The sequence below is a fragment of the Dreissena polymorpha genome, chromosome 3, assembly GCF_020536995.1.
Source record: "Dreissena polymorpha isolate Duluth1 chromosome 3, UMN_Dpol_1.0, whole genome shotgun sequence".
Taxonomy (NCBI): domain Eukaryota; kingdom Metazoa; phylum Mollusca; class Bivalvia; order Myida; family Dreissenidae; genus Dreissena; species Dreissena polymorpha.
The window spans coordinates 22314709-22339830 of record NC_068357.1 but is presented as its reverse complement, the minus strand read 5'-3'; the positions used below and the strand labels follow the sequence as shown (position 1 = coordinate 22339830).

The window sequence follows — 25122 nt, the reverse complement described above, 5'->3', positions numbered from 1 at the left end:
CGAAGTTATACATGCCCATATTTATTGCCAATTATTACTGTCGTATTTGCGTAAACCACGGTTGCAACACACTACCTACAGAAAGATATTTTTATTACACTATGATTTAAAAAAAAGCCAATAGATACATAACAGAACTGTATATCAATCATAAAACCACAGGCTGGTGGACAATCTAAATAATAACAGTGTCATACCATGGATATGGAATGGCAACATTTGTAAATATACAATACGCCTTTTGAGGTTTTTCCATGTGTATAATGAAACAAATACAAATAAAATACATGTATATCATATAACACAATATAAAAATTATTAAAACGCAATCAATTTTTTTTAAATACAAAAGGATTATTCATGTTATTGAACTACTATCGAATGTATTTAAAAAAACGAAAGCATAGGCTTTGAAAAGTTATGAATGTAACAAGATAATCTCATTTACGTTAATACCCCATTCCTTTATTTAAATTGTTTATACAAAAAATCCCAATCTTTCTTATTTCTCTCAACAAGCCGCATCAAATATACTCGTTGTCGTGAAGTGACGATCCGAAATCATGGTCAGCTTTGTTAAGACGAAGTTACCTAAGACCTGGGCGGATTGCCTTCGCCGTCCGTGTCAGCGAACAAATCACTGTGGAAGACCAACTCACTGTCGTTTTGCCTCACTGTGAATACGTATTGCCACGTAATATTCTTTTCACCGCGTATATCTAAAGTTCAATATATTAAACATACATGACATAAGTAAACAATGAGGAGAAAGGTCAAGCTCTATCATCTGCACTATCATTAGTTAGTAGTAACGTTTTGGACATTTATATTGTACAATTAACTTTTGAGCAATAAATAAGCAAGGCGTTGATCCTATAACACACATTAATAAAATCATTTCTTACATTTCTGCTTCCATGATTCGCATATTAATAATACACATAAACCAAAGAAACGCAAACATACAGTATTAATGAAATCAAATATACATACACTTTACTTCTATTTTCGTTGTTGTTTCGTCCTCCCATGTTTGAGGTGAGGAGACGCCTATGTAGTGCTTTAACAACTGTGATGCTGACTGGCTGAAATATTCTACATTCTCGACTCCGAATGATGCCTCCCATCTGTATTTGAAACGCTCGGTCTCACGTACTTTTTCCGCAGAGGCACAACCGAGTTTAACATCTATAGCCAATGTGCAATCGACTGTTGGATTAATTGCCTTGTGAATTATTTTCCATTCTCCACCTACGATCGGCGCACCGTATACCAAGAACGTTTTGTTGGGATTGTCGATGGAAAAACATCTAAATTCCATATGTTTGTGGAGGTTGCTATGCAACGTGACCTGTGTATAGTTGCCAGCATCTGATCTTCCAAACCTCGGATGAACGTATCTACAAACACGGGGTGTATTACAAAAGCCCTTTGTTAACCAATTTATATTGCGATAGCATAACCTAAAAATTAAAATAAATGAACGTTATTTTACCATTTCTAAATCACCTCCTATGAAGGCGATGCAATTGTTTGAAAGCTTTTGATTTCATTTTAATAGGAAATTATCAATCATCCTCATGCTTTTATCAGACCATTAAAGTAATAATAAGAGTTCTTAAAGTAGCAAAGGAGGAAATTATTGTGTTTCATAAGAAGAGTCATACTGTATTCTTTATCTCTTTTGACGTGCCTTGCTCACATATTTTGGACATTTTTTAAAGTTTGTCATTGAATAATATAACATGATGTATTTAACGGAAATAGCAGATTGCATAACGTTTGTATTTCCTAAATTGTGAAATTCTGCCCTTTTTGGTAAAAATGTTTAATATATTTAGAAAATTTCCCTTTCGTTGAATTGTCCGCTGCATAAATTATCGCAATAAATGTAAGTGCAACATAATCTTTGTCAGCTACACATACAAACAAGAGGGCCTGAAAGGCCCAAAGTCGCTCACCTGAGATAAAAAGAAATGACCTGTTCTTTGCAGCCTAAGATATGAATGGAACAAACGTTCAAACCAAGTTTCATGAAGAATGAACAACAAATGGCCCCCTGGCGGCCATGTTTTTTTTTAACAGACCTGAACCATTATTAAACTCTTCCAAGATATGTCCAAATTTCATGAAGATTGTGCAAAATATGTCTTCTAGACTGTTCACATGTTTTCACTATATACATAAAAAAACTGTCCCACCCCCTGGCGGCCATTTTTTTCCACTGATCACGACCATTTTCAAACTCGTCCGAGACATCCAAATAACAAATGTTTTGACAAAATTTCATGATGATTAGGAAAAAAAATTGTGACTTCTAGAATGTAAACAAGTTTTTTTTACTATATAAATATAAGGAAAAAGAACCCCCTGGCGGCCATGTTTTTTTTTAACCGATCCAAACCATTTTCGAACTCAACTGTCGTATCCAGGTAGTGCGGTCTCGTTCGCTTACGCAAGTGAACCGGTCACGGGACGGTTACGAGTTATGTAACTTTGTGAGGACTTATGTAATGCGAAAATATTTATTCGACGAACGCTTATTTCCAGTCAGGATGACACCACTGACTTGTTGTAATTCAATTAACTAAAGATACGCCTGAATACACTCAAAGAATTAATCTATAAGTGACAATCAAAGCAGCTTTAACGAAAATAACTAACTTTTATTCCAAGAACTCGGAAAATGAAAAGCAATGACAGAGAATTAAGAACAGGTACAAGCGAAGTCTAAAGAATCTAAGTATCGTTACAAAAATGAACACCATACAGCAAATACCTTAATGAAGGTAAAAAGGAAGTTCACAATCTGTCAAAAAAAATACTGATATAAATATTAGCTACTGTAAGTCTAGAAGTTGCTTCAAAAATCTAGTTTAGAAAATAGGTCTAACTTAATCTAAAGAACACAATTTATGGAGATTAGGAAACTTCAGTGAATCAAATGTAAAAATAAGAAGAATTTACTAAAGTTATTGAAATAAAAAAAATTCTTTTTAATTTAGAAAATAACAAATAAAAATAATCTAAATAATAAGAATTATTTAGAAAATAATGCCAAAATGTCTTGATGCTGGTGTTACAATAATTAAGAGTTTAATTATTTCAAAATTCCAACCTTTTTCAAGAGCTGTTACCTTTTCAAGAAAGCATCAAGAGGTGATTAAATCAGCCAAAACAGCTTATTGTATACAGTTCTGAGAGCACTGGCAGAGGAGTATATTACCCCTCAGAACAGTCCATTTATCAATGATCAATATATCTTCCCAAATTCCAGAGCAGAACTAAAGATCGACTACTTAACCAGGTTAAACAAGTGAGATAAATACTGCAAAAGTGTGTACATGTTGTCTTTCTTTCAGCTATCTCTTAGTTGATAGGCTTATCATAAGTGCTAATGACTAAAACAGTTATGTTAATCATGAAAATTCTGTGTTATGAAAAATTACATAATACAGTTAATGTTACATAATAATGACATAATTAAACCAAACTTTACTACACAGGAAACAATTGTTCTGACCAAATTTCATGAAAATTTGGCAAAAAATGTTGTAGGCTGTTCACGTTTTCACTATATAAACATAGAAAAAACTGCTCCACCCCCTGGCGGCCATGTTTTTCCACACATCATTACCAATTTCGAACTCATCGATGTTTAGATTTTTGTTTATGATAATTAGGCAAATAATGTGACTTCTAGAGTGTTCACAAGCTTGTTTTACTATTTAAATATAAGGAACATGACCGCCCCTCTGGCGGCCATGTTTTTTTTTTACCGATCCGAACCAGTTTCGAACTCAACCGTCATATCCAGAAAACACATGTTCTGACCAAATTTCATGAAGATTGGACCAAAAATGTGACTTCTAGAGTGTTCACATGTTTTCACTATAAACATATAGAGAAAACTGCCCCGCCCCCTGGCGGCCATGTTTTTCCACCGATCTGGACCATTTTCCAACTCGTCCGAGATAGCAATATAACCAATGTTTTGACCAAGTGTTATGATGATTGGGCAATAATTGTGACTTCTAGAGTGTTCACAAGGTTTCTCTATAGCCATATAAGGAATACTACCCCGCCCCCTGACGGCCATGTTTTTCAATGGACCGGAACCCTTTTTAAACTCAACCAACATATCATTTAGACAAAAAATTTGACTAAGTTACATGAAGATTGGGCATCAAATGTGACTTCTACAGTGTTCACAAGGTTTTTCTTTTTTTGACCTAGTGACCTAGGTTTTAACCCAGCATGGCCCAGTTTCAAACTCAGTCGAGGTATCAATAGGACAAAAGTTCTGACCAAGTTTCATGAAGATCAGACAATAAATGTGGCCTCTGGAGTGTTCACAGGGCCATATGTCGACGACTGACGACGGACGACAGACAAAAGGCGATCACAAAAGCTCACCATGAGCACGTTGTCCTCAGGTGAGCTAAAAAGGTTCGTCAGAATTATAACAATTTTATTTCTATCTTCAATCGACGTGCTTCATATAACAACATATTACTCTCAACAGCAAAAATATAGATGCAAATAATTTATTATATAGGAAGTATAAAATACAGAAGCAAATAATTTATAATAAAGGAAGTTTCATACAGTGAAGCTTACTTGCCACTCATGTGGATTATGTGGTTGTTCACTTGGTCAATTTTAAACAGCGCACCACGGTGGCGGTCGCGGTGAAGCACAAGATGGGTTTCGTCCCATGGATCATGACCGCCACCAAATGGATGAAGGATCTTGCCACTTGATAGGTGCTCAATGTAGCCCCATTCGTCTTTGCCCCGTTCGTCTTTGACCGGCAAAAATCGCCAAATCATATTGGGGTGAATATCGCTGTGCAGATTGACAATTGCATTGTTAATTGGGTTATCACCTCCGCCATGTGGGTGAACATACCTACCGCTTGATAAGTGTTTTATATGAAACGGCTCTGATGTCGACATTTAAACTGAAATGTACACATTGATATTTGCCAAAACCAAGCATTGTTAACTTTTGGAATACGCAATCTGTTCGTTTAAACTGGAGCAAATCGATATTTTCCTATGTCTATGATAAGTTATTTTTAGAAAAAAATGTACTTATTTTTTCTTCATGTATGCAGATTGTGATAACTGTTATATTATTAGTAGAAATGACAATTTTAAGCTATTGAAATTTTCCTAAAATCAGTAAATATTAGCGGTTCTTATTGTAAGAACCGTTTTCAGTTGGTCCTTTTTGTTTGGAGCAATGGTGGCATATGAAGTTGTTTTTTTTTAATTGAACAGTGGAAAAAATACATTTAAACACTATTACCCCCATATACACGCATGGAATTTTATCGTATGAAAAGACAATATCTTAATATAAACATCATAATCAAATGTATATTGTTCAACAGAAACCTAATCATATCTTTGAAAAAAGTGTTACCTTTAAATCGGAAAACAAAACCGGAAGTATTTAACGCTGTACGTGATCTGTACTCTTAAAATAGTAAGCATGATCAGTGGCTTAAATTAGGCATGCGCACATATGGACAGATAGTCAAAGACACCATTTAAAAGTGGCGTCAAATACATCAAGCGCTCAACGCTCATTTCTGCATGACGCCGCGCACGCCGTGTTCTCTTTTTTATACCAACATCGAATTTAAACGATCAAACATTTTTAATAAGGATATGTCCAATTACAATATATTTACATTTTAGATTACAATATATCAAGAACTATCTATTGTAAATGTTATGCAATTCGTCATTTTGATTTAGAGTTAACTGTGTAATATATATATATATATATATATATATATATATATATATATATATATATATATATATATATATATATATATATATATATATATATATATACGATACAACATTTTTAAGCGTTTTCATTGGCTTAGTTTTCGTTTATTGACCAATCGCATTTTGTTATTTTTCTGAAAAGACGTTGTAACGTAAAATGACGTCGCGAAATGTAAACAACATCCGGGATTAATCATTATGTTTGCGTAAATTTTTATTAAATTTGCTCATTTAAAAGCATGTGATAAAAAAGATCTGACACTTGTTGTCATATCATACCATATTTTATTAAACTCGTTCAGGAAATTCGTTAGTATGCTCGCCAAAGACTCGCTTACTAACAAAATTCCTGAACTCGTTTAATAAAATATGGTACGATATGACAACTCGCGCCAGATCCTATATATATATATATATATATATATATATATATATATATATATATATATATATAAGCTCTAATCCTTCTTTTACAACCAAATAGCGCTCTAGGTAACAAAACCCAGGGTTCCGCGAGACCCTCGTTTTCCTTCTCTTAAGCTGTAATCCGCAACGACGACGAAGGTAGGGGAAAAGCACACAGACCACATACTTCCACGCAGGATCGGAAGACGCAGTAAGTGCGCAAGTGGGCAAATTTACCCACAGTGCAACCCCTAAAGGTGTAAATATTGTTGTAATTAAATGTGATTAGTAAACATTTTTCCCCATATGTACAAGACTTAAACATGTTGAGTAGAGCGTGTCGGCTGGGATAGAGGGCGCGCCTGGAGAGATATCTCTCGTCCGTGCACTCTGGCTGCGTTGACATGACATACCCAACATGACAAAAATAAAAATAAATATGAGAATGGTGACGGTATTTGTTGTTGTTGTTTCCCCTACTGTAGCGTAGGTGATGTTTTCTTGTAGTTTTTTCCTTGCATGCCTGTGCCTTGTTACGTTTGACGTTGAATTGTAACCTTTGTATTGCTAACCTGCACGTATTACCCATGTCACTATAAGGGTCAGATCGAATTAGAGGGATGGTCAGCATTAACATCCCAGATCTATTCCCTCCTGACTAAAATGCACTAATACATATAATTACCATCTGTGTAACCATCAGCAATATGAACAGGAAGAAGAACGTGCGCTCTCTCTCGAAGAGAGAGCAGCGAGATAGAGAGAGAAGAGAGAAGAGAGAGCGAGAGAGATGAGAGAAAAGCTAAGAAAACGAAAGAACGCAAAACAACCTCCTCCCTACACACACCTCCCTCCCTCCCTCACTCCTCCCTTCCCTCCCTCTCTGCTCTCTCTCTCTCTCTCTCCTCTCTCTCTCTCTCTCTCTCTCTCTCAAAAACAAACCAATATAAAGGCGTGTGAAAATTGTCTCCCCAAGAAAGAAAGTGTCGAACCAGAAATTGTCCTCCCTGTACCCCCAACAACCAGTCATCTTGGTCCAACCACACAAACGCAGCCCCTTTTCTACTATATTAAACTAAATTACCTTTTAAAACTAGTCTGACCCTTGCAACACCATTAAAACACCTGACAATATCCAATAGCACAACAGAGAGAGCCCATGTGAATTTACACCAATACACAGGGCAGTAATATCTGTACTAATCTATGTTTATGTACTAACTAGTCCTCCGCGAGGGACGTTAAACGGGGGTGCAGTGTATCGGTGCTGTACACCGGGCACTTAAAAGAACCAGGGGCGCCTCTGGAATCGGGGCGCCCTCTGTATCCCGCTCGAACCCCCACTAACACCTCTTGGGGCGGAGAGCACAAAAACCACACACAAACTATAAGGAATAAACATTAATGCCAATAAGGATAATTCTAATCCAGAGATAAAAGGAATACTGCAAAACCCATTTCGATAAAAGGCAAACCACTACATAATCCATTAAAAAAAGAAGAAAAAAAAGCAGCATCTAGTCACATTAAGGTCTCATTGGCCATCGTGCTCTGATGTATAATATGACCTAATTTTCTCCCCTGAAGGGTCACAGGGGCAGGTCCATACATCTGTAGTCGCTGGACGACCTGTAAATAAATCTCAAACACACACACTATATATATATATATATATGACGTCGTCAGCAGAAATCAGTACAAACGCGGTCGACGTTATTTTAAGCTACGCGTGATTGAAGCGCGGCGTTATAAAAATGGAAATAATGTTATAATTATATTATGAAAAAACCTATTGAAACTTGAGATATATGCATGTTTTCGAAGAATGAAATGCCCCCGAGCTCTGATCGACAATGTACACTTATAATTTTTTTTATTTGGTTGGAAGTAACCGTTGCTTTGTTGAGCGACCTCTACTAAAAACGGCGTGTCGTAATTGACCAGTCGACAAATTATCGATCGCTTCGCTCACATAGTCACGTGGTCTAGTGATTAGAAAACTCCGACAAGCAGATCGCAATTATAGCGGATTACGTAAGGGAAATTCTATATTTGTAATGATGTATTATGCTCTTTTCTATAATATAAATTATTAAAGCCGCACTCAACTAAACTGCTTTGTAAAACGTTAATACAATCATAAATACTTTAGAGAGAAATGGCGTAATCAAAATAAATGAGTTAACGGCAGACTGACTATCAGAAACGTTTCTTATACATATTATATAGAGAGTTGATGAAAAATCCGTTGTAAAAATGAGCATTTATTTCATATTTATTTTGAACTTGTATTCAACCGTTCGACAGTGAACCCGGTGGCTATTCATATATAATTTTGAAAATATTTTTATTAAATGCAAATGACATATCCATATCATGATGGTTTTTTTGTTTATAAAAAATGTTTAGATCTTTGTTTTATTTTGTTATTTTTAAAAAGACACCGATTTTTTTTTATTTAGATATAAATTAAATTTTGATTGTAACCATAATTTAATACAGGCCTAATTTCGTGGTTTCATTAACAGATAGTCTAATATGCATTTTATTTCATTTATGTTTAATGCGAACCTGTTACATTTCACTATCAAAAATGAAATGTTGGTATTACGGTGCTGTTCACGAACATTCGAATTGAATACATTTAGCATATTATGCATTTGCTTATTTATAACAAGATGGCCCTTATATGTTAATTGCAATTTTCACATTTCTCCCCGTATCAATATATGTTTTATTAGAAATGTTGTTGTTGTATTATAAGCCGTACATTTTACACTTGAACTCGCTTTAAGCTGGCTGAGCCGCGTTGAAATCACTTTTTTGTTGTTTTTACTTTAGTTAAAACAATATTTAAGTTAACAATTTATAATGATTTCCCTTGTTTATGATCCATATAAAATAAATATATATTTGGAAATCATTTAAGTAATTAAATAATTGTCTTTTCTTGTGTACAGTACCTAACAATGCCTTAATGTTCCTTCATTCTGAGATCCACGCAACATACTGTTATTTATTAATCATCGACAATTACGCTGAGATTAATAAGCACGCGTGGCAATTATTATGTTGCCCAAACTGCTTAATAATATTGTGCATCAAACGGTATAACACGTTTTATAGAACACACAACTGGTGTGGTTAAACTATTCATTGTGTTTGTTTTCTCATTACTCGCTCATATGTTCAAGAAATAAAGATAAAATAATAACCTTTTATAAAGTATGTATAGCACCTACAATTTTGAATAACGATCGAACAGTAATGATCATGCATTTGATATAAAATCTGTGTAAACTCTTAAAAATTACGTCCATTCCATATGTACAACACGTACGCTTTGTTTGTCGGACAAAATGGCGGCCAGATAAGCGTTGCTGAGGGGTGTGTGATAAATCGATATCTGATTGGCTGATCGAAAAATGTGGGCGGAGCGATCGATACTTTGGCGACTGGTCAATTAGCCTACGCATTGACATTGTTCACCGTTTGTTTGCGAGTTCCTTTGGAATAAATTGTAAATCAATCCTGACAATAATTTCTTCAATTGAAGGATCGTAGTTAAAATCAGGTAAGATATTTTAATAAACTTGGCAATCATAATAATTTTGGTAAACAATGGTCCTATTTAGAGAACATTGAAAATGAAACTGTTAACTCGGAAGTAAAATACTTCGCTACGAAAACTTTGTTGTTGGTTACAAAATGTAATGGCGCACTTATTTAAATTGTAAATATGTCACAAGAAAGTTCAGCAAGCACGATCCCATATGAAATCTCACAGGTCCATGATGATATTTTTTATTGAAGATTTGAATTTGACATTAATATTTTCAAAACAGACCATCAATATAAAGAAGTGAAACTCCAGCTGCTGGAGCAGTATTGAATTTTCATTAAAAACAATTAGTTGGTCCTTTATTTAAGGCAAGTGACCGATTGCCCAAACAGTACAAAACAGCACAATACAGCACAATACAAACCAACATAAACACAAAATATGAATAAAGCTGGGGTCACCGCCTTGGAACGGTCAATGCAAAGCATTGGGGGTTTAAACCTGGTTATAGAGCGCTCAACCTCACACTTGGCCCAGCAATATTCATAATACATTTAAGTGTAAATAAAATTTAACGTCATAGCATTGTAACTCAAATTAAACAATAATAAAAGGGAATCAAAACGCATTCAATTTAATTACTATTTAATTAAGCATTATACATGATAATATTACAAGCCATGTATTAGAACTATTAAAATGTAAATGTGCCCTCTTCAGATTCTGATGAAGAAATTAACTATGAGTCAAACTGTTCAGAAACAGAATTATCAGGTATCAGCGCTAAATGAGACAGATGGAGTGTCTGTCCCTATTGAGAATTCCTTGTTTGATTTAAACATTTAAAGGAACAAGAAAAGCAAAACAAATTCCAAATTCTAAAATATGGCTGTTATTCATTTCATAACAAACCGTGCAGCGATGTCATTGACTTTCAACAAGCAATCTCTTTTAGACAATACTGCCATGAACTCACTCGTGATGAATTGGATTTAGTTATAAAAGCCCACTTGATAACGCTCAGACTTTACGAAACTCCTAAAGACACTTAATTATTATGATTATTATTAATGATGATCATTATTATTGCATTATTTTGTTATATTGCTATGAAGTTAAGTGAAAGATATTTATCTTTTCAATCTTGACAATTGTTTAAAAAACTTAAATATATCTTTGGTTGGACCAAACTACTTCAAGACTGCGAAAAAATGTGAAGTCTTTGGTGTTTGCTGTGAAGGTACAGGTAGGTGTGATTATTAATTTCTAGATCAGTTACATGTCCCATATTGCTTTTAAATATGCAAAAATGTGTTGGTGTGACTGTCATTATTTTAGGTGAAATATGAAATTCATATTTCTGTATCAAATAACAATTATAGTCAGTTTGCTCTTATTTTCATTTCTTGTTCTTTTGCAGGAAAACAGGTGTTTTACTTGGCGAATGAGGGTGAATCACCCGGGAAAGGCGCCAACACTGTTGTTAGCTATGTGCATTACTAGCTTCATCACTTAGTCTATGGCCTAGGGGAGGAAGAGGCAGTTTTCTACTTTGACAACTGCTGAACAAAATAAGAACAACTGTGTACTTTGGTATGCATTGTGGAGAGTTAGTGTTGGTAAGAACTTTAACTTATGCATACAATGTAATTGCATGAAAACTTGGTACCATTTTTGCATCTTAAAGGATAAAATTTTGGAGAAAAAAAAATAAAATCACTCCTAATTTACATATAATAATGTTAAAATAGATTTCATATTAATCAATGGAATATTTGATATTAAAAATGTTTGGAAATGCTTTTTGTTTGGTTAACAAATAAGAAAGGCTTAGAATAGACATAATATTTGTGTTTAAGTTTTATTAGTTTTTTCACAGATTTTGAAAATGATATGTTAATATTCTTTCCATTTTCAATTAGGGCTGCACACTCGAATGTGATACTCGATGATGGTGACATCAAGATTATGGAAGTCAAAGTGTAGGTATATTCATCAGTAGATAATGATTTACCATCTGATAATGTTAGTATACATATTGCAATGAGCATTGGCAAAATTATTACTTCTGGTATTCATAAGAAATGTTTTTAATACATGGACTTTTTCCCATCTTTGTGAAGTGGCCTTTGGCCATTTTGTGAAAAAAATGAGTTGAGAACTGTTCTTAATTGTGAAAAAATAGTTTAGTTAAATAGTTAAATTGTGAACATTTGAGTCACAAGCTTATCAAATGTTTGAAAAACTGCCATTCTCTTAGAAGGAAATAAAGCTCTGCAATATTTAACCAATGTTCATGCCTCACACTTTTCCAGACTTTGTGATTCAGAGACCATCGAAGCTGTTGCTGAGGCTGTATCCACCTCCTCAAGGTCTGGACTTAATTTGCCGCACATGATTGGTGATTTGGAGAAGCCTGTGCACCTATACGATTGGAAAACTTTTCTTGCCCAGTTGTTCATACCCTTGAAGAACAATTGAAAGTACCAACATTTCCTCATTGATGCTGGTAAACCAGGCTTGGTATTTTGTAAAACAAGTGAAAAATCTACAGTTGAAACTCACTGTTTGTTAAACTTTAAAGAGTGCTGACCTCTTACCATCAATGTCTAGCCAGTCTTGCCCAGCCTGAATTAAAGGACCTTGACTCAGTATCGCCTGACAATGGTACCTTTATGAGGAAATAGGGCAGTTTTTTTTAATCAGACCTCAGTAGACAAGCTACCTGTCCCAAGCCGAAGTAAAACAAACTAAAACTGTCTGCGTAACTCAGAAGTTGCAAAAAACATGTGCCCTGTCCTATCTTTGTTTGTTTTAAGATTGAAAATTGTATGGCTCTGTTTGTCAAATAGCCTTAGATTATTTGTTGTGATTACCAAGTTATATGTTATTGTTTACCATTTAAACTGTTCATTGGTGAACTTTTCAGCAACAATTACTAGTGTGAAAATGTTAATATTAAATTGGCCTGTGGCATGGTATTTTCTAAATTGAAACTCATGATGTGATGCTATTAATGTAAAATGTCATGTCTTGAAACATGTTTTATAAAGTTTGTCAAAACATTTAGCCATATAAATAAACCACTGTCCATGTGTGTTCATTTATTATGACAGGTGGTAATATATAAGTTTTGTTAAAGCTCATCATACCCATGATTGCGAAACCCATTTACATGTAAAATAAGAATGTTGGTTGCTATGGAAACATTATTTTGGCATTTACTTATTTGTTGATGGAATTAATTATATTTATATGATAATGGTATTATGTTTATTTTAACTGATTTATAGAAGGTATCTTTTAATGCCTTAAAAATAATACATGTTCATCTTTAATTGTTCTGAATTAGAAGTACATGTTGTTATTATTTGTGTTTATTTATGGCGGTTTTACTATGTGGGTTTCGTAAACAAATTGTAGTTAAATTGTTTGGTCAAATAATATTGTTCTTTTTCATGTTTGATATGTATGGGAAAGGATTTACTAATAAAATTAGGTGTTTTTTTGCTGTTCAGAACAGTAAAAATGGATATTTTATCTATTTGTTGCCATGGTAACCATGGTTACCATCAGCAAAATGTCTGTACATTAATATTTTTACCAGCATATATGTATGGCACTATTAAATTACATATATGATGTTTACGTTGTGCAAAGTCTTAATTGGATTGAAATCAATACACTGTAAAATATGTGGATCTTTTCTACAATTAAAAAAGGACATGTTGCACTTTAACTCAACCTATTTTCTTAGATTCTTTGTGTTACTATGTATTAAATAAACACCATGTTGAAATGAAGATCATTGACTATAAGCAGTTTTATCATATATTTGACAAAAACGTAAATATTTAGTTTTTTTCCTGATATTTAAACAATTTTAATGAAATTAATGTATTTCATGTAAATTCGTTACCATAGCAACCGCTGTATTCAAATGATTGCTTTTGTTTGCACATAAAATGTAAAAATCATGGTCAGTGTAGCTAATGCATTGAATCTATGTGTGAATGCTATACGGTAATGGTTGCCATGGTAACCATGGTTACCATCAGCAAAATGTCTGTACATTAATATTTTTACCAGCATATATGTATGTCACTATTAAATTACATATATGATGTTTACGTTGTGCAAAGTCTTAAATGGATTGAAATCAATACACTGTAAAATATGTGGATCTTTTCTACAATTAAAAAAAGGACATGTTGCACTTTAACTCAACCTATTTTCTTACATTCTTTGTGTTACTATGTATTAAATAAACACCATGTTGAAATGAAGATCATTGACTATAAGCAGTTTTATCATATATTTGACAAAAACGTAAATATTTAGTTTTGTTCCTGATATTTAAACAATTTTAATGAAATTAATGTATTTTATGTAAATTCGTTACCATAGCAACCGCTGTATTCAAATGATTGCTTTTGTTTGCACATAAAATGTAAAATCATGGTCAGTGTAGCTAATGGCGGCAGTAATGCATTGAATCTATGTGTGAATGCTATACGGTAAATACATGTATACTGTATTTTTACTGTATTTACAAAAGAGTTTGTTGTCAATGTCAATTGATATAGAAAACCATTATTTAGCTATAAGATCGTATAAAGGGTGCATGTGTTCAAAACTCAATATCTCAAAAACTACTATAGATAGAAACCTAAAATTTTGAATTTGACTTATGCTTGCATTCATCTTTTACAAAATGACAAAAAACGAAAATGTGAATTTTCCTTGTTTGTACTGATTTCTGTAGCCTATGACACAGTCATATATATATAAAGTAGTTCTATGAAAGGAGAAAACTTGAAACATTGTGTACCATTGAGGCCTCATGTCTTTGAAAGAAACTTTACAGAAGAAACAAGTAGCAAACAGTTTTAAGGTTGGTATTTTTATTAAACGTAAATACGACCAACCATAGTCATATAAATGTTATTAAATATTTAAAATTCGAAGTAAAACATAGGCTTAATTCATCCAGCTCTCATACAGATCATTGTGTCTAAGCTGATTCGGTCATTGCGATAGTCTCACTAAAACGCAGACGAGAAAGCGTAGACACTACATAGTTAACGTTGGGAAACGCTTAATATATTAACAGAGAATAAAAACGCAGACAATGATCGTTAACCGTTTTTATGGTTTTACTGTTATTTTCTTATTTTACTTTTTTATGTATGAAAATAGATAATTAATATTAAAATTTTGATGTTAATTAAACACGTGGATGTGAACAAGATTGACGCTGAGTCGTTACCAAGTAAAACGACGTTTAACTTGTGATTACCGATTCGCGTAAATTGTCAAAACATTGTTTTGCAATAAACACAAGTTTTATTTTGAAGTATCTTCATTGTGACATCAAGTATATTAAACGATTACTTTTTGTATTGAAACATGTGTGAACGTTTATATACATGTAAAAGAATCTATATATGTCTGTCTGTAAACAAAAATCAGCTATGGAACTGCAAAGATGTGCAAATTTTTCAACGGGTTTAAGAAATAATATTTTTCTATAATGGTTTGTTGTCGAATAACCCATATAGTATATGAGTATAGATGCGTAGGAATTAAATCACGAGTGCGAAGCACGAGTGATTTGATAACACGCATCTATACTCCTTACTGTGTGTTATTCGACAACAAACCATCATAGAAAAATATTATTTCGATTCTAACACGATTCTGATTGATTTGGTTGGACGTGAACTATATTTTCCAATACCCTGCCCTTCTTAGATAGTTCTTCTACAAAGTTTACAAAACATTTATATAGCATGTCAGCTTTTCGGTGGCATCAATAAACGTGACGTCATTAAGTTTCTACGATTGTTGTTTTCAATGAAAGTGACGTCATTTTAAAAATATTTATGAATGAAAATGACGTCATATGTTTGTACAATTCAATGACGTCACTAAATAGTGAACTTAGTACTAAGAAGGGCGGGGTATTCAAAAATATAGTTCACGTCCTAAAGCTTGAACCAAATCAATCAGAATCGTGTTGGAATCGAAATAATATTTTTATATGATGGTTTGTTGTCGAATAACCCACAGTAAGTTGTATAGATGCGTGTTATCAAATAACTCGTGCTTCGCACTCGTGATTTAATTCCTACGCATCTATACTCCTTACTGTGGGTTATTCGACAACAAACCATGATAGAAAAATATTATTTCTTTAATAACCCACACTTGATTTCCTTCTTTGTCTATAGAAAACAAGTCGCGTGCCGTGTTAGAATGTTAAATAAACAATATGAAAAATATCAACATGTTAAAGAAAAACGATTTTTTCCCTTGCAAATTTAGTCTGTATGGCGACCAGTGCCTGAAAATAAATGTTAAACTTGTAATAAAAAAACTTGCCACAATTATGTAAAAGCACTTAGTACCCAGACCACTGTGTTGTGATCATTTTTAGTAAGACAGTGAACAGTAGCAACTAGCTTGTTTAATTAATTCATTATTTCAATTTCCTGTATGTTTTGTAAATAATAAATTTACTGTTACTTGTTATTCAATGATAAATGTATTATACGCTAGTACAAAAGCAGCATTGTTAATTTTTATAAAGGTAGAAATCTAATACAATTTGACTTATAATATTTTGTATTGAACAAACTGCATAACATGCACTGAATTCCACAGTTTTCAAGGATAATATCACATTGCACGAATATGTACGTAAATATTATTGTAAGTTTATGACAGTTACTATACTTTTATATGCAAATAAATGATGTGAAATGTTTTGTATCGCCATACAATAACATATATAAGTTTTTATATACTGAATATACTAATATCATTTACATGCTTCTGCTAGCGGCTAAGCCTGAACAGAAAATGACATTTGAATAAGCATATGTGATGACTTATATATTTATGATAGTTCCGCGTGTTATTAGAATGTGTAAATAAAAAATATGGATGATATAAGATTATGTTTGTTTGCATTTAAATCTTGAATATTCAGCTACAAACTAAGTGTATGCAGTAAAGATTCTGATCTATAAATTGCTACACAATTGCTAGTTTTTTAGTGGCGACATAAATTTTAGGCGACAGAGGATTGTGAAAGAATATTAAAACACTGTGAGATACATATGTTTATTAGATATTTCAATTGCAAAGTATTGTGTCTCTCAGTCCCACATTAATATACATCGATAATCCTGGCAATAAAAATTGAGTTGACACGTGACATTTTGATTATCTATGTTAAATCAGTTAATGCTAGCATCAACAGCTTTACCGGTAGTTGAATTGAGACATAAAAAATAACCTGTTTCCGGCCATTGTTCGGCTCTCCGTATTAATCTTGTTGTAAATGATCTAAATACAGTTTCTGACGTACGTAATATCATAGGAACTGTGAAAGCAATCATTAAGTATTTCAGAGAGAGCCCTAAGAGAAGACGGCTAGTTCCGAACAAACCTTTGTTAATCGAAACAATGTGGACTTCAAAATATAAAGCATACAAATCTTCGCTAACCATTTCAGCGAAATACGCCGTCAGTTAGAATATTTAGCGCAAAACAAACAGAATACGAAAAGACGACAAATTAAGCGCATATCAGCTATGGACGGAAAGTGGAACGGCAACATTTGTGATTTCGCTCCACATAATAGCCAAATTTTCGTCCATTTTAGAGCCCATCACGCAAGCACTTCGGGCTGTCTAACCGATCATCGAAAAAATGCGGATTCGATTTTCGCGGAGGATATATTCGGTCCGGCAATAAAAACAGCCGAAGATATTGGTGTTACAATGACAATACCACGACAATGTGGCCGTCAAGTACACCGAGCAAATGTTGGTGGAACCAGTGAAGAATACTATCGACGCACAATTTATATTCCTTACATGGACTCACTGATCCAGTCTCTAGACAGCCGATTTTCAGAATATGCCTGCGTTCATGTGATATCAACTCCATCCGAACCCCATCGAAATTTCGATCGATCAGACTTTAAAGATACAATAATTTTGAACACGACGCAATGTCATGGTACGACATGAACAAGAAGGAATTCATCGGACAGAATGAGTCAGATTTTGTTGACTTGGTCAAAAAACGGATTTGTTTCCAGTCGTGCGTGAGGCGATGGTCATATTACTAACTCTGCCCGCCACCACTTGTACGGTGGAACGATCATTTAACACGATGAGACGAGTCAAGACATGGCTAAGATCCGACAGGCTCTAAGGATTATGCGCACGATGAGCGTTCACAGGGATCGGATCAACACTGACAAGAATATGTCCATTCAAAAAATCATCGAGAAATTCGGCAGAGACCCACGTCGCCTTCACTTCATATTCAGGGACTGAATAAATGTTAATTGATTGACTTCTCCCCTCGATTTCACACGAATGAATCATGTTTAAAACGATGTTTTGAGAGTAAATAACCGCATCCATGATATGTTTACATTCAAATTGGAGTTGATGAAACTAACCAGGGGTCATTTTGACCCAAATTGTTCAATTCAGGAATCATAATTGTACAGGTTTATATTTTTTCTTATTTAACTTTTTTCGCTCACCGATTTTCCGGGAGGAGGGGGGGGTCAGCTGATCCCATTTGCCCTTATGTGCGGACGCCCATTTTTCCTGGGTAGGTGTCTTAAGAGGGTATCGGGTCCGTTCGCCCTAGTTACACGTTCGCCATGGGTCCGTTCGCCCTGGGTTCGTTCGCCCTATATTATCATGTGCATATCGGGGTGTGAACAGTTAATTGTTCACACATACAAGCAAGTTTGAACCTGAAGTTTTCATTAATTAATATAGTAAGCAATTAGTGAAAATAACTGGCCTTTGTTACAAACACGCTTACGAGTTAAAGAGCGCCGTTTTGATTTTTCACACATGTAAGCAAGTTTGTACCTTAGATTTCATCATTAATTAATATAATAAGCAATTAGGGAATATTACTGGCCTTTGTTACATATACGCTTAAAAGTTAAAGAGCGCCGTCTTTTATATTTCGGTAACACTTTGTTTGATATGTTCGGAATAACCTAACTGTGAATTATCACAGTATATAAAATGGATCTCAAATGTCTGATTCTATTATTTCAAAAATGGATAATGTGTTGTGCATTTCGTGCAATTTGGAGGTACGACCAAGACAACATGCGATTACATGCGACGTGTGTGAACGGTGGCAGCATCGGCTATGTGGAACTGGTTAGTTTAATTTAATTTGTCAATTGCATATAATAAAAACATATCGTACGTACTTTTTCTATATAATTTAATGTTCATTGAGGATTTCATTATTTCCATCTAATGTAACTGGTAACGGGATCTTCATTTACGTACGATAAATTATTTAGTTCTTAATAATTAATCATTCTGTCCATTACGGTCTTAGTGAATGTTGTCTCTATCGTATTTCATTTTCAATTAGCATTAAATGCTACCATTCTTCGACTTATGCGAATTAGCGTTAAGCGCTAATATCCTTTGATCCATAATAGATGTAATTAATTAAAGAAGCTTACGTTTGCGTTCTTGATTTGGTAAACAATTTAGATTGGAATTTGCTACTCGCTGTCTTAGCTTACTAAACTGTTTATTATAGTACATCAATGTATTTTTCCATATGTTAGAGTTTGTAGCTCACCTAGCACAAAAAGTATACCGATGTGGTTTTGTGAAAACTGGGCTTAATGCGTGATACGGACTGCGCAATTCCTTAAGTATTTCTAACAATATACGATAGTTATTCTAAACAATATGCAATAGTTATTTTAAACAATATGCAATAGTCATTTTAAACAATATGCAATAGTAAGTTTAAACAATATGCAATAGTAATTATAAAATTTTGTTAATTGAAATTAAGTAAAACTTTATTAATTATGATTAATTAAAATTATTAAATAAGTTAAAATGGAAATTTAAATATTACAAATATGTACACAATATAAAGTGCATCATTTATTATTCTATATATAAGCTGTATATATTAAATTTATAAATTATTTGTACATTAATATGTGTAATATATATAAAGATTATGAGATTTTGAGTGTAACTTCTTGCGTTGTTTATGGTTCTTTCATTCAGCAATATATAACCACCGTCTGTCGGATTATCTAAATTCATGTATTCTTGTCGATCCCTGCATAGGCAAATAAATTTAAAATTCATATAAACATCATTAAATCTCAAAAAAAAATCATCAATATTCAATTTACTAAACTGATCAACTTCCAATAATTCTCGCGTGTATTGCGCGGTGTGAAGTAGCAACCGGCCTTTATCGATCGGTGTCGATTAATTAAGAGATTATAGAGATAACGGTCTGTGTTAATTGATTGATTGAGTGTCGTATTAACCTTATATAGTTAACATTGAGAACAATTACTAAATCATATAGAAATTAGTTATGTAGAATATGATTATTAAGTTGAAACTATTATCCTAAAGAGTATACTTAATATTGATGCATGCTTAAATCATGTATATAAAACAGAACTGTTATTATTATTTTTTTAGAAAGTATCTTTAATATGATTATTAGCGTATGATTAAGAAAATAAACATAAATTATGTAAATGAAACAGAGCGGTATATTTTAAATTGTGTAGAAATTGGTCTCAAAGAAAATGTTCAATTATAATAAATACATTAAGGAATAAGATAATTAACGCTTCATTAATGATTATGAATTTCATAAAATGTGCTTAACTATATTATACTCGATTGCCATGTAAGACAATACACATAATTCCAGAATGCTAACAAGAGTTCCACACTCTGGCGGTGTAGCGTGCGAAGCAAAAAGATGCGATGTCACGCGACAGTCCTGCAGAAAGGCAGTGACTTTCGTCTATGCTCCAATGCGCACGTGCACCCAGCGGACCAGAAGCTTCATCTTCGAGCGAAGTCTTCCACCATTGTAAGTTATTGTACATGCAACGTAATGTTTTAACATATTTGAATTATTCATCAAAACATGGGACGACAATTTCAGCTTTTATGGAATTTTTCGATTAAATGAACTGCACAGGCTAATCTGGGACGACACTTTTGCTCTACTTACAGCTGCATGGAAAGGGATCCGCGAAGTATTTCCACTTGTGTTCGCACTGATGTCGCGGAAAACGGAGGCCGATTATGTCGCTGTTCTGCGCGCCATCCGTGACAGGGTTCCAAACTTGTAAGTTGAAAACGTCGTCCTGGACTTTGAGAAAGGTGAGAGCAAAGAAAAAAAGTATTTTTGCATTAAGTAAGATATAAACTTAAAACAAACAAATCATTGATGATTTAAAATTTAAATACATTTTAGAATTTTTTTCTCTACTTACAGCTGCATGGAAGGGGATCCGCGAAGTATTTCCTTTAGTAAGCATAAAAGGTTGTGTCTTTCACTGGGTGCAGTCTGTGTGGCGGAAAGTACAGGAGTTAGGCCTAGCCACCGCCTACCGAACCAACCAGGCCATCCACCAGTATATTCGGCAGTTGATGGCGTTGCCGTTCCTGCCTGCCGGACACATAACCGAGACGTTCCACCAGCTTCAGGCCCGTGCAAACTCCGTCCAACTGACGCAGCTAGTGGACTACGTCAATCGTCAATGGATAAACAACGCCATCTTTCGGGTTGAAGATTGGAGCGTCTTCAGGCGTTCGATTAGAACAAATAATGATGTAGAAGGTAATTGCAATATACAATTGATTTTATTTTTATTTTATTATACAATTATTTTCAATTTGCTATTGAATTCGTTAAATAACACACGCAAATCTTAAATCATGTTTGCATTGTTTTCAGGCTGGCATCATCGACTATAAAGTGTCCACATCCACCTTTTTGAAGGCTGTTTCGCACTTGTAATGACCCTCTGAGTGAAGTGAATGAAAAGATAAGACAGGTGTTAAGTGCTGTGTTCATTGAACACTGTATTTGTTTCATGTACATATTTGTAAGATTTATATGTATGGTTTGATTAATGTAAATGTGTTGCATAATGTGTTCATTGTATTATACTATATTCTGTATTGTTGTTCTGTTCACTGTATTTGTTTCATGTACATATGTATTGATTAATGTAAAGGTGTAACATCAAGTTTTCATTAATTAATATAATAAACAATAAGAGAAATTACTGGCATTCGACGGCTTTGTTACAAACACGCTTACACGTTAAAGAGCGCCTTCTTGTTTTTTCACACATGTAGGCAAGTTTGTAGCTTAAATTGTCATTTATATATTAAAATGTTAAAAAGATAACAAATTTCGTTATATTTATTGCTTCCCTGCTTTGATAATAAAATTTAGGGCGAACGGACCCAGGGCGAACAGGTTTTAGGGCGAACAGAAATTAGGGCGAACGGACCCGGATTCCTTAAGAGTGATCTTAAGAACGATATCTCCGAGTCGCTAAGCGAACATCATATCCACTATGTCACAGCCACCAAACTATCTTTGCATTATAAAGGCTAAAAGGTGCCAAATTATAACATATTAGATATTAAAGCTTGGCAGATGTAAAAGGCTTCATCGACTTGATCAAGCAAAAAAGTAAACTTATGTTTTGGATGCATTATTTTTTATTAAATCAATTATAATTTTGTGTACACGATGTCCAATTTTTTATATTATAATACATGGTTATCAAATTAGCTTTTGCCCGTAAGTTATGAAGCACATATTTTCATATTTGTGTAATATATTGATAGCGCGAAGTGAAAAAGAATGATGAAACCTCCTTACTGTTTTTAACGTCCCTTTGACTTATAGTAGAATGTCACCACAAAGACTGCCGTTGTCAAAAGGCAGATTATGTAAAGTGTTTATTGTATCATAAATGGCCAGCACAAAAGCAAAAATGACATTGCTAGGAGCCATTTCGTTTACGACATTTATGTTCTCATATGTGCATGTTGTACAGTACTTAGAAAGAGAGGTAAAATAGCAAACATCAGACTTTTGTTGACATTGCAGATGCACCTGTATTTGGGATAGTTATACATTCGGACTATGGTTGTTAAGTATAATGTATTGCTAAATGACATTTGATTAACTTCTCAGTCAATTGTACCCAGCAAAACGAATTCAAGTGGCATTGTTTATTATTTCAGGACGTAAAAAAGGGGGTGCGTCAATATGTAAAAGAGCAAGAAATGAAAAAAGAAACGGTCAATAAAACTGACAGAAGTGAAAAATCATGACCAGCTGTGTCTGATTGCAAGTATTACCAGCTATTCATATTTGAATAAAAAATATTATACTTTTATCACTGTTTTTATTTCTCCTTTAATATTACTAATTGATTTATTTTAATGTAGAACATTTCATAATTCAGATGACAATTAAGAATTATGTAACAAACAGTGATATTCACTATGCTTTTCATAGTTACATGTACTTTGCTTAAATGCTCTATTTGTTCCCTATTTTTAGTTGCAACTGTGATCCAGTGCTGATTTGTGCATGAAGTGTGAGGTCAGGGAAAAACACATTCAGAAAAGAGGAAGTGGAGATGAATATCGTGCTAAGCCCCAGTTGGATCATTTTGTTCTTGGCTGGCAGAAAGATTATCTAAACTATTAGGAAATTATCTGGAAAGTGCCCTTTTCGGAGTAAAATTTATTAACTTCTCATGGTGATGTGACTTATGGTTAACTTGTTTCTTAATTTTTTTTATTTTGTGCCAATTACTGCAACAGAAAATCTGAATAGCTAACTTAACACTTTATACATGCATTTCATTATTAAAAAAATGTATAATACACTGTCTTCGAATTAGCCTATAAGCCCGAAGCCCGAGTCGATTCTTGGGCCGGTCGGTCGATCCTAAATGCTTATAAAATAACCTGATCGGTCAATCAAATATTTGAGCGTCATATCAATGACCTGATTTATACAGGTTTTTAAGAGGCACGATTAAATTTGCTATTTAAATGCCTAAAATGACGTTACACGTTTAAAAGCATGCGGCCGCCATTTTTCTAAACTGTCGTGTAAACATCCGGGTATGTTGCTATTTAAGTAATGATGCAATTGACGCCCAATCAAGATGAGGTTATTCAAACTGAACATGCGTAGATCCCGTTTCGGGATGTTCGCGCATCGGGCACTTCGTAATGTTTTAAAATAATGACCAATCTAGAAGCGTATTTAATTTTAGAAGCGTTTTCTGAAAATGTATTTATAATTCATGAAAAATGGAAGAAGTAATTTTTCAATAAGAATCAAAGAGTCTATAAGGGATATTGTACGCATTGGGTTAAAACAAATTGATCCTTATTACAGTTAGGTTTCCATGTGTTTTAATCTATTATTCTTGCGTATTAGAAGACAATTTTTCAGCGTATTATTAATAATTGTAGTACTTTCGTTTATTCTGTAATCTCGTTCTGCTACGTGACCTATTATGCTACTTATAATCTGTTTACGAATATACAATACTTTTCACGGTTGACACATGCTTATCAAAACATCGGGAGTAAATTAAAGAAGCAGACATTGTCTCTTGGCAGATTGGGCAATTAACACACCCAGTAGCCTTTTGTTCTGAAGACACATGCCGAAAATTCAGAAATTCACCGGCGATTGTCCTAGTAATAATACGATAATAATCTGTTATTTTAATAGGCTGATGTTTTTTTGAAGTTCTTTGGATATTTTGTAAACATGATAATAATTCGATTTTCTTTCAAATAAAACCAAACACCGGTCAAACTGATTAATGGAATCATTGAATGTGTAATAATAAAGTTGCAATAAACAGCATAATTATCTGGTGCATTTTGTATAAAATGCATTTCAAAAGGAAACATAATACCCTTTATTACTGTAATCAAATTCATCTGTTTTTACTAATGGAAGTAGATTTTTTGATTATTAATAACTATTTTGGTGCTCCTGGCCAAAAAAGTCATAAAATTTAAATTGACCTCGGGCTATAGAACATGTCTTCGGGCTATTCAAAATTCCATCTTATTAGCCCGAAGGGCTATTTGGCTAAATATTTAGCGTGAAGACTGATAATACACCATTATCACAGTTATATATTTTTAGGGAGTGCTTTATGTTGATAACTAAATATTTTAATTGGTAGACCCTGACATGCTTTAATCTGCTGTAAAAGTCACTCTGTTGCGTGGTTGGTCTGTCCACATCAGTTTGTACAAGTTTGTGGAGCAATCAAATTTTACATTTCTCGAGCAAATAAATGAAAACTATAAAGTGTGGATGAACAAGACACTTCATGCTCAATGATCCACATTTTCCTGAGTTATTTGTCAGGAGTAAAAGACACCTTTTTGACCAAGCTATAGTATTTCCAAAATTTCTTTATTATTTGTGATG

The 25122-nt window shown here is 33.7% G+C and overlaps 1 protein-coding gene and 1 long non-coding RNA gene across 2 annotated transcripts; one reads left to right on the top strand and one right to left on the bottom strand.

Annotated features, from left to right (window-relative positions):
• Positions 1–979: 979 nt before the first annotated feature.
• LOC127872078 (uncharacterized) lies at positions 980–4899 on the bottom strand. The gene is made up of 2 exons (XM_052415409.1): positions 4621–4899; positions 980–1400 (listed from the first exon to the last, which is right to left on the bottom strand). Exons 1-2 carry the CDS (start codon positions 4830–4832, stop codon positions 980–982), a joined length of 633 nt encoding a protein of 210 aa, XP_052271369.1. The 5' UTR covers positions 4833–4899.
• A 17648-nt stretch (positions 4900–22547) lies between these two features.
• LOC127874537 (uncharacterized) lies at positions 22548–23540 on the top strand. Its single transcript, XR_008046977.1, has 3 exons — positions 22548–22714; positions 22890–22999; positions 23212–23540. It is a non-coding gene; the product is annotated as an uncharacterized LOC127874537 (long non-coding RNA).
• The last annotated feature ends 1582 nt before the right edge of the window (positions 23541–25122 follow it).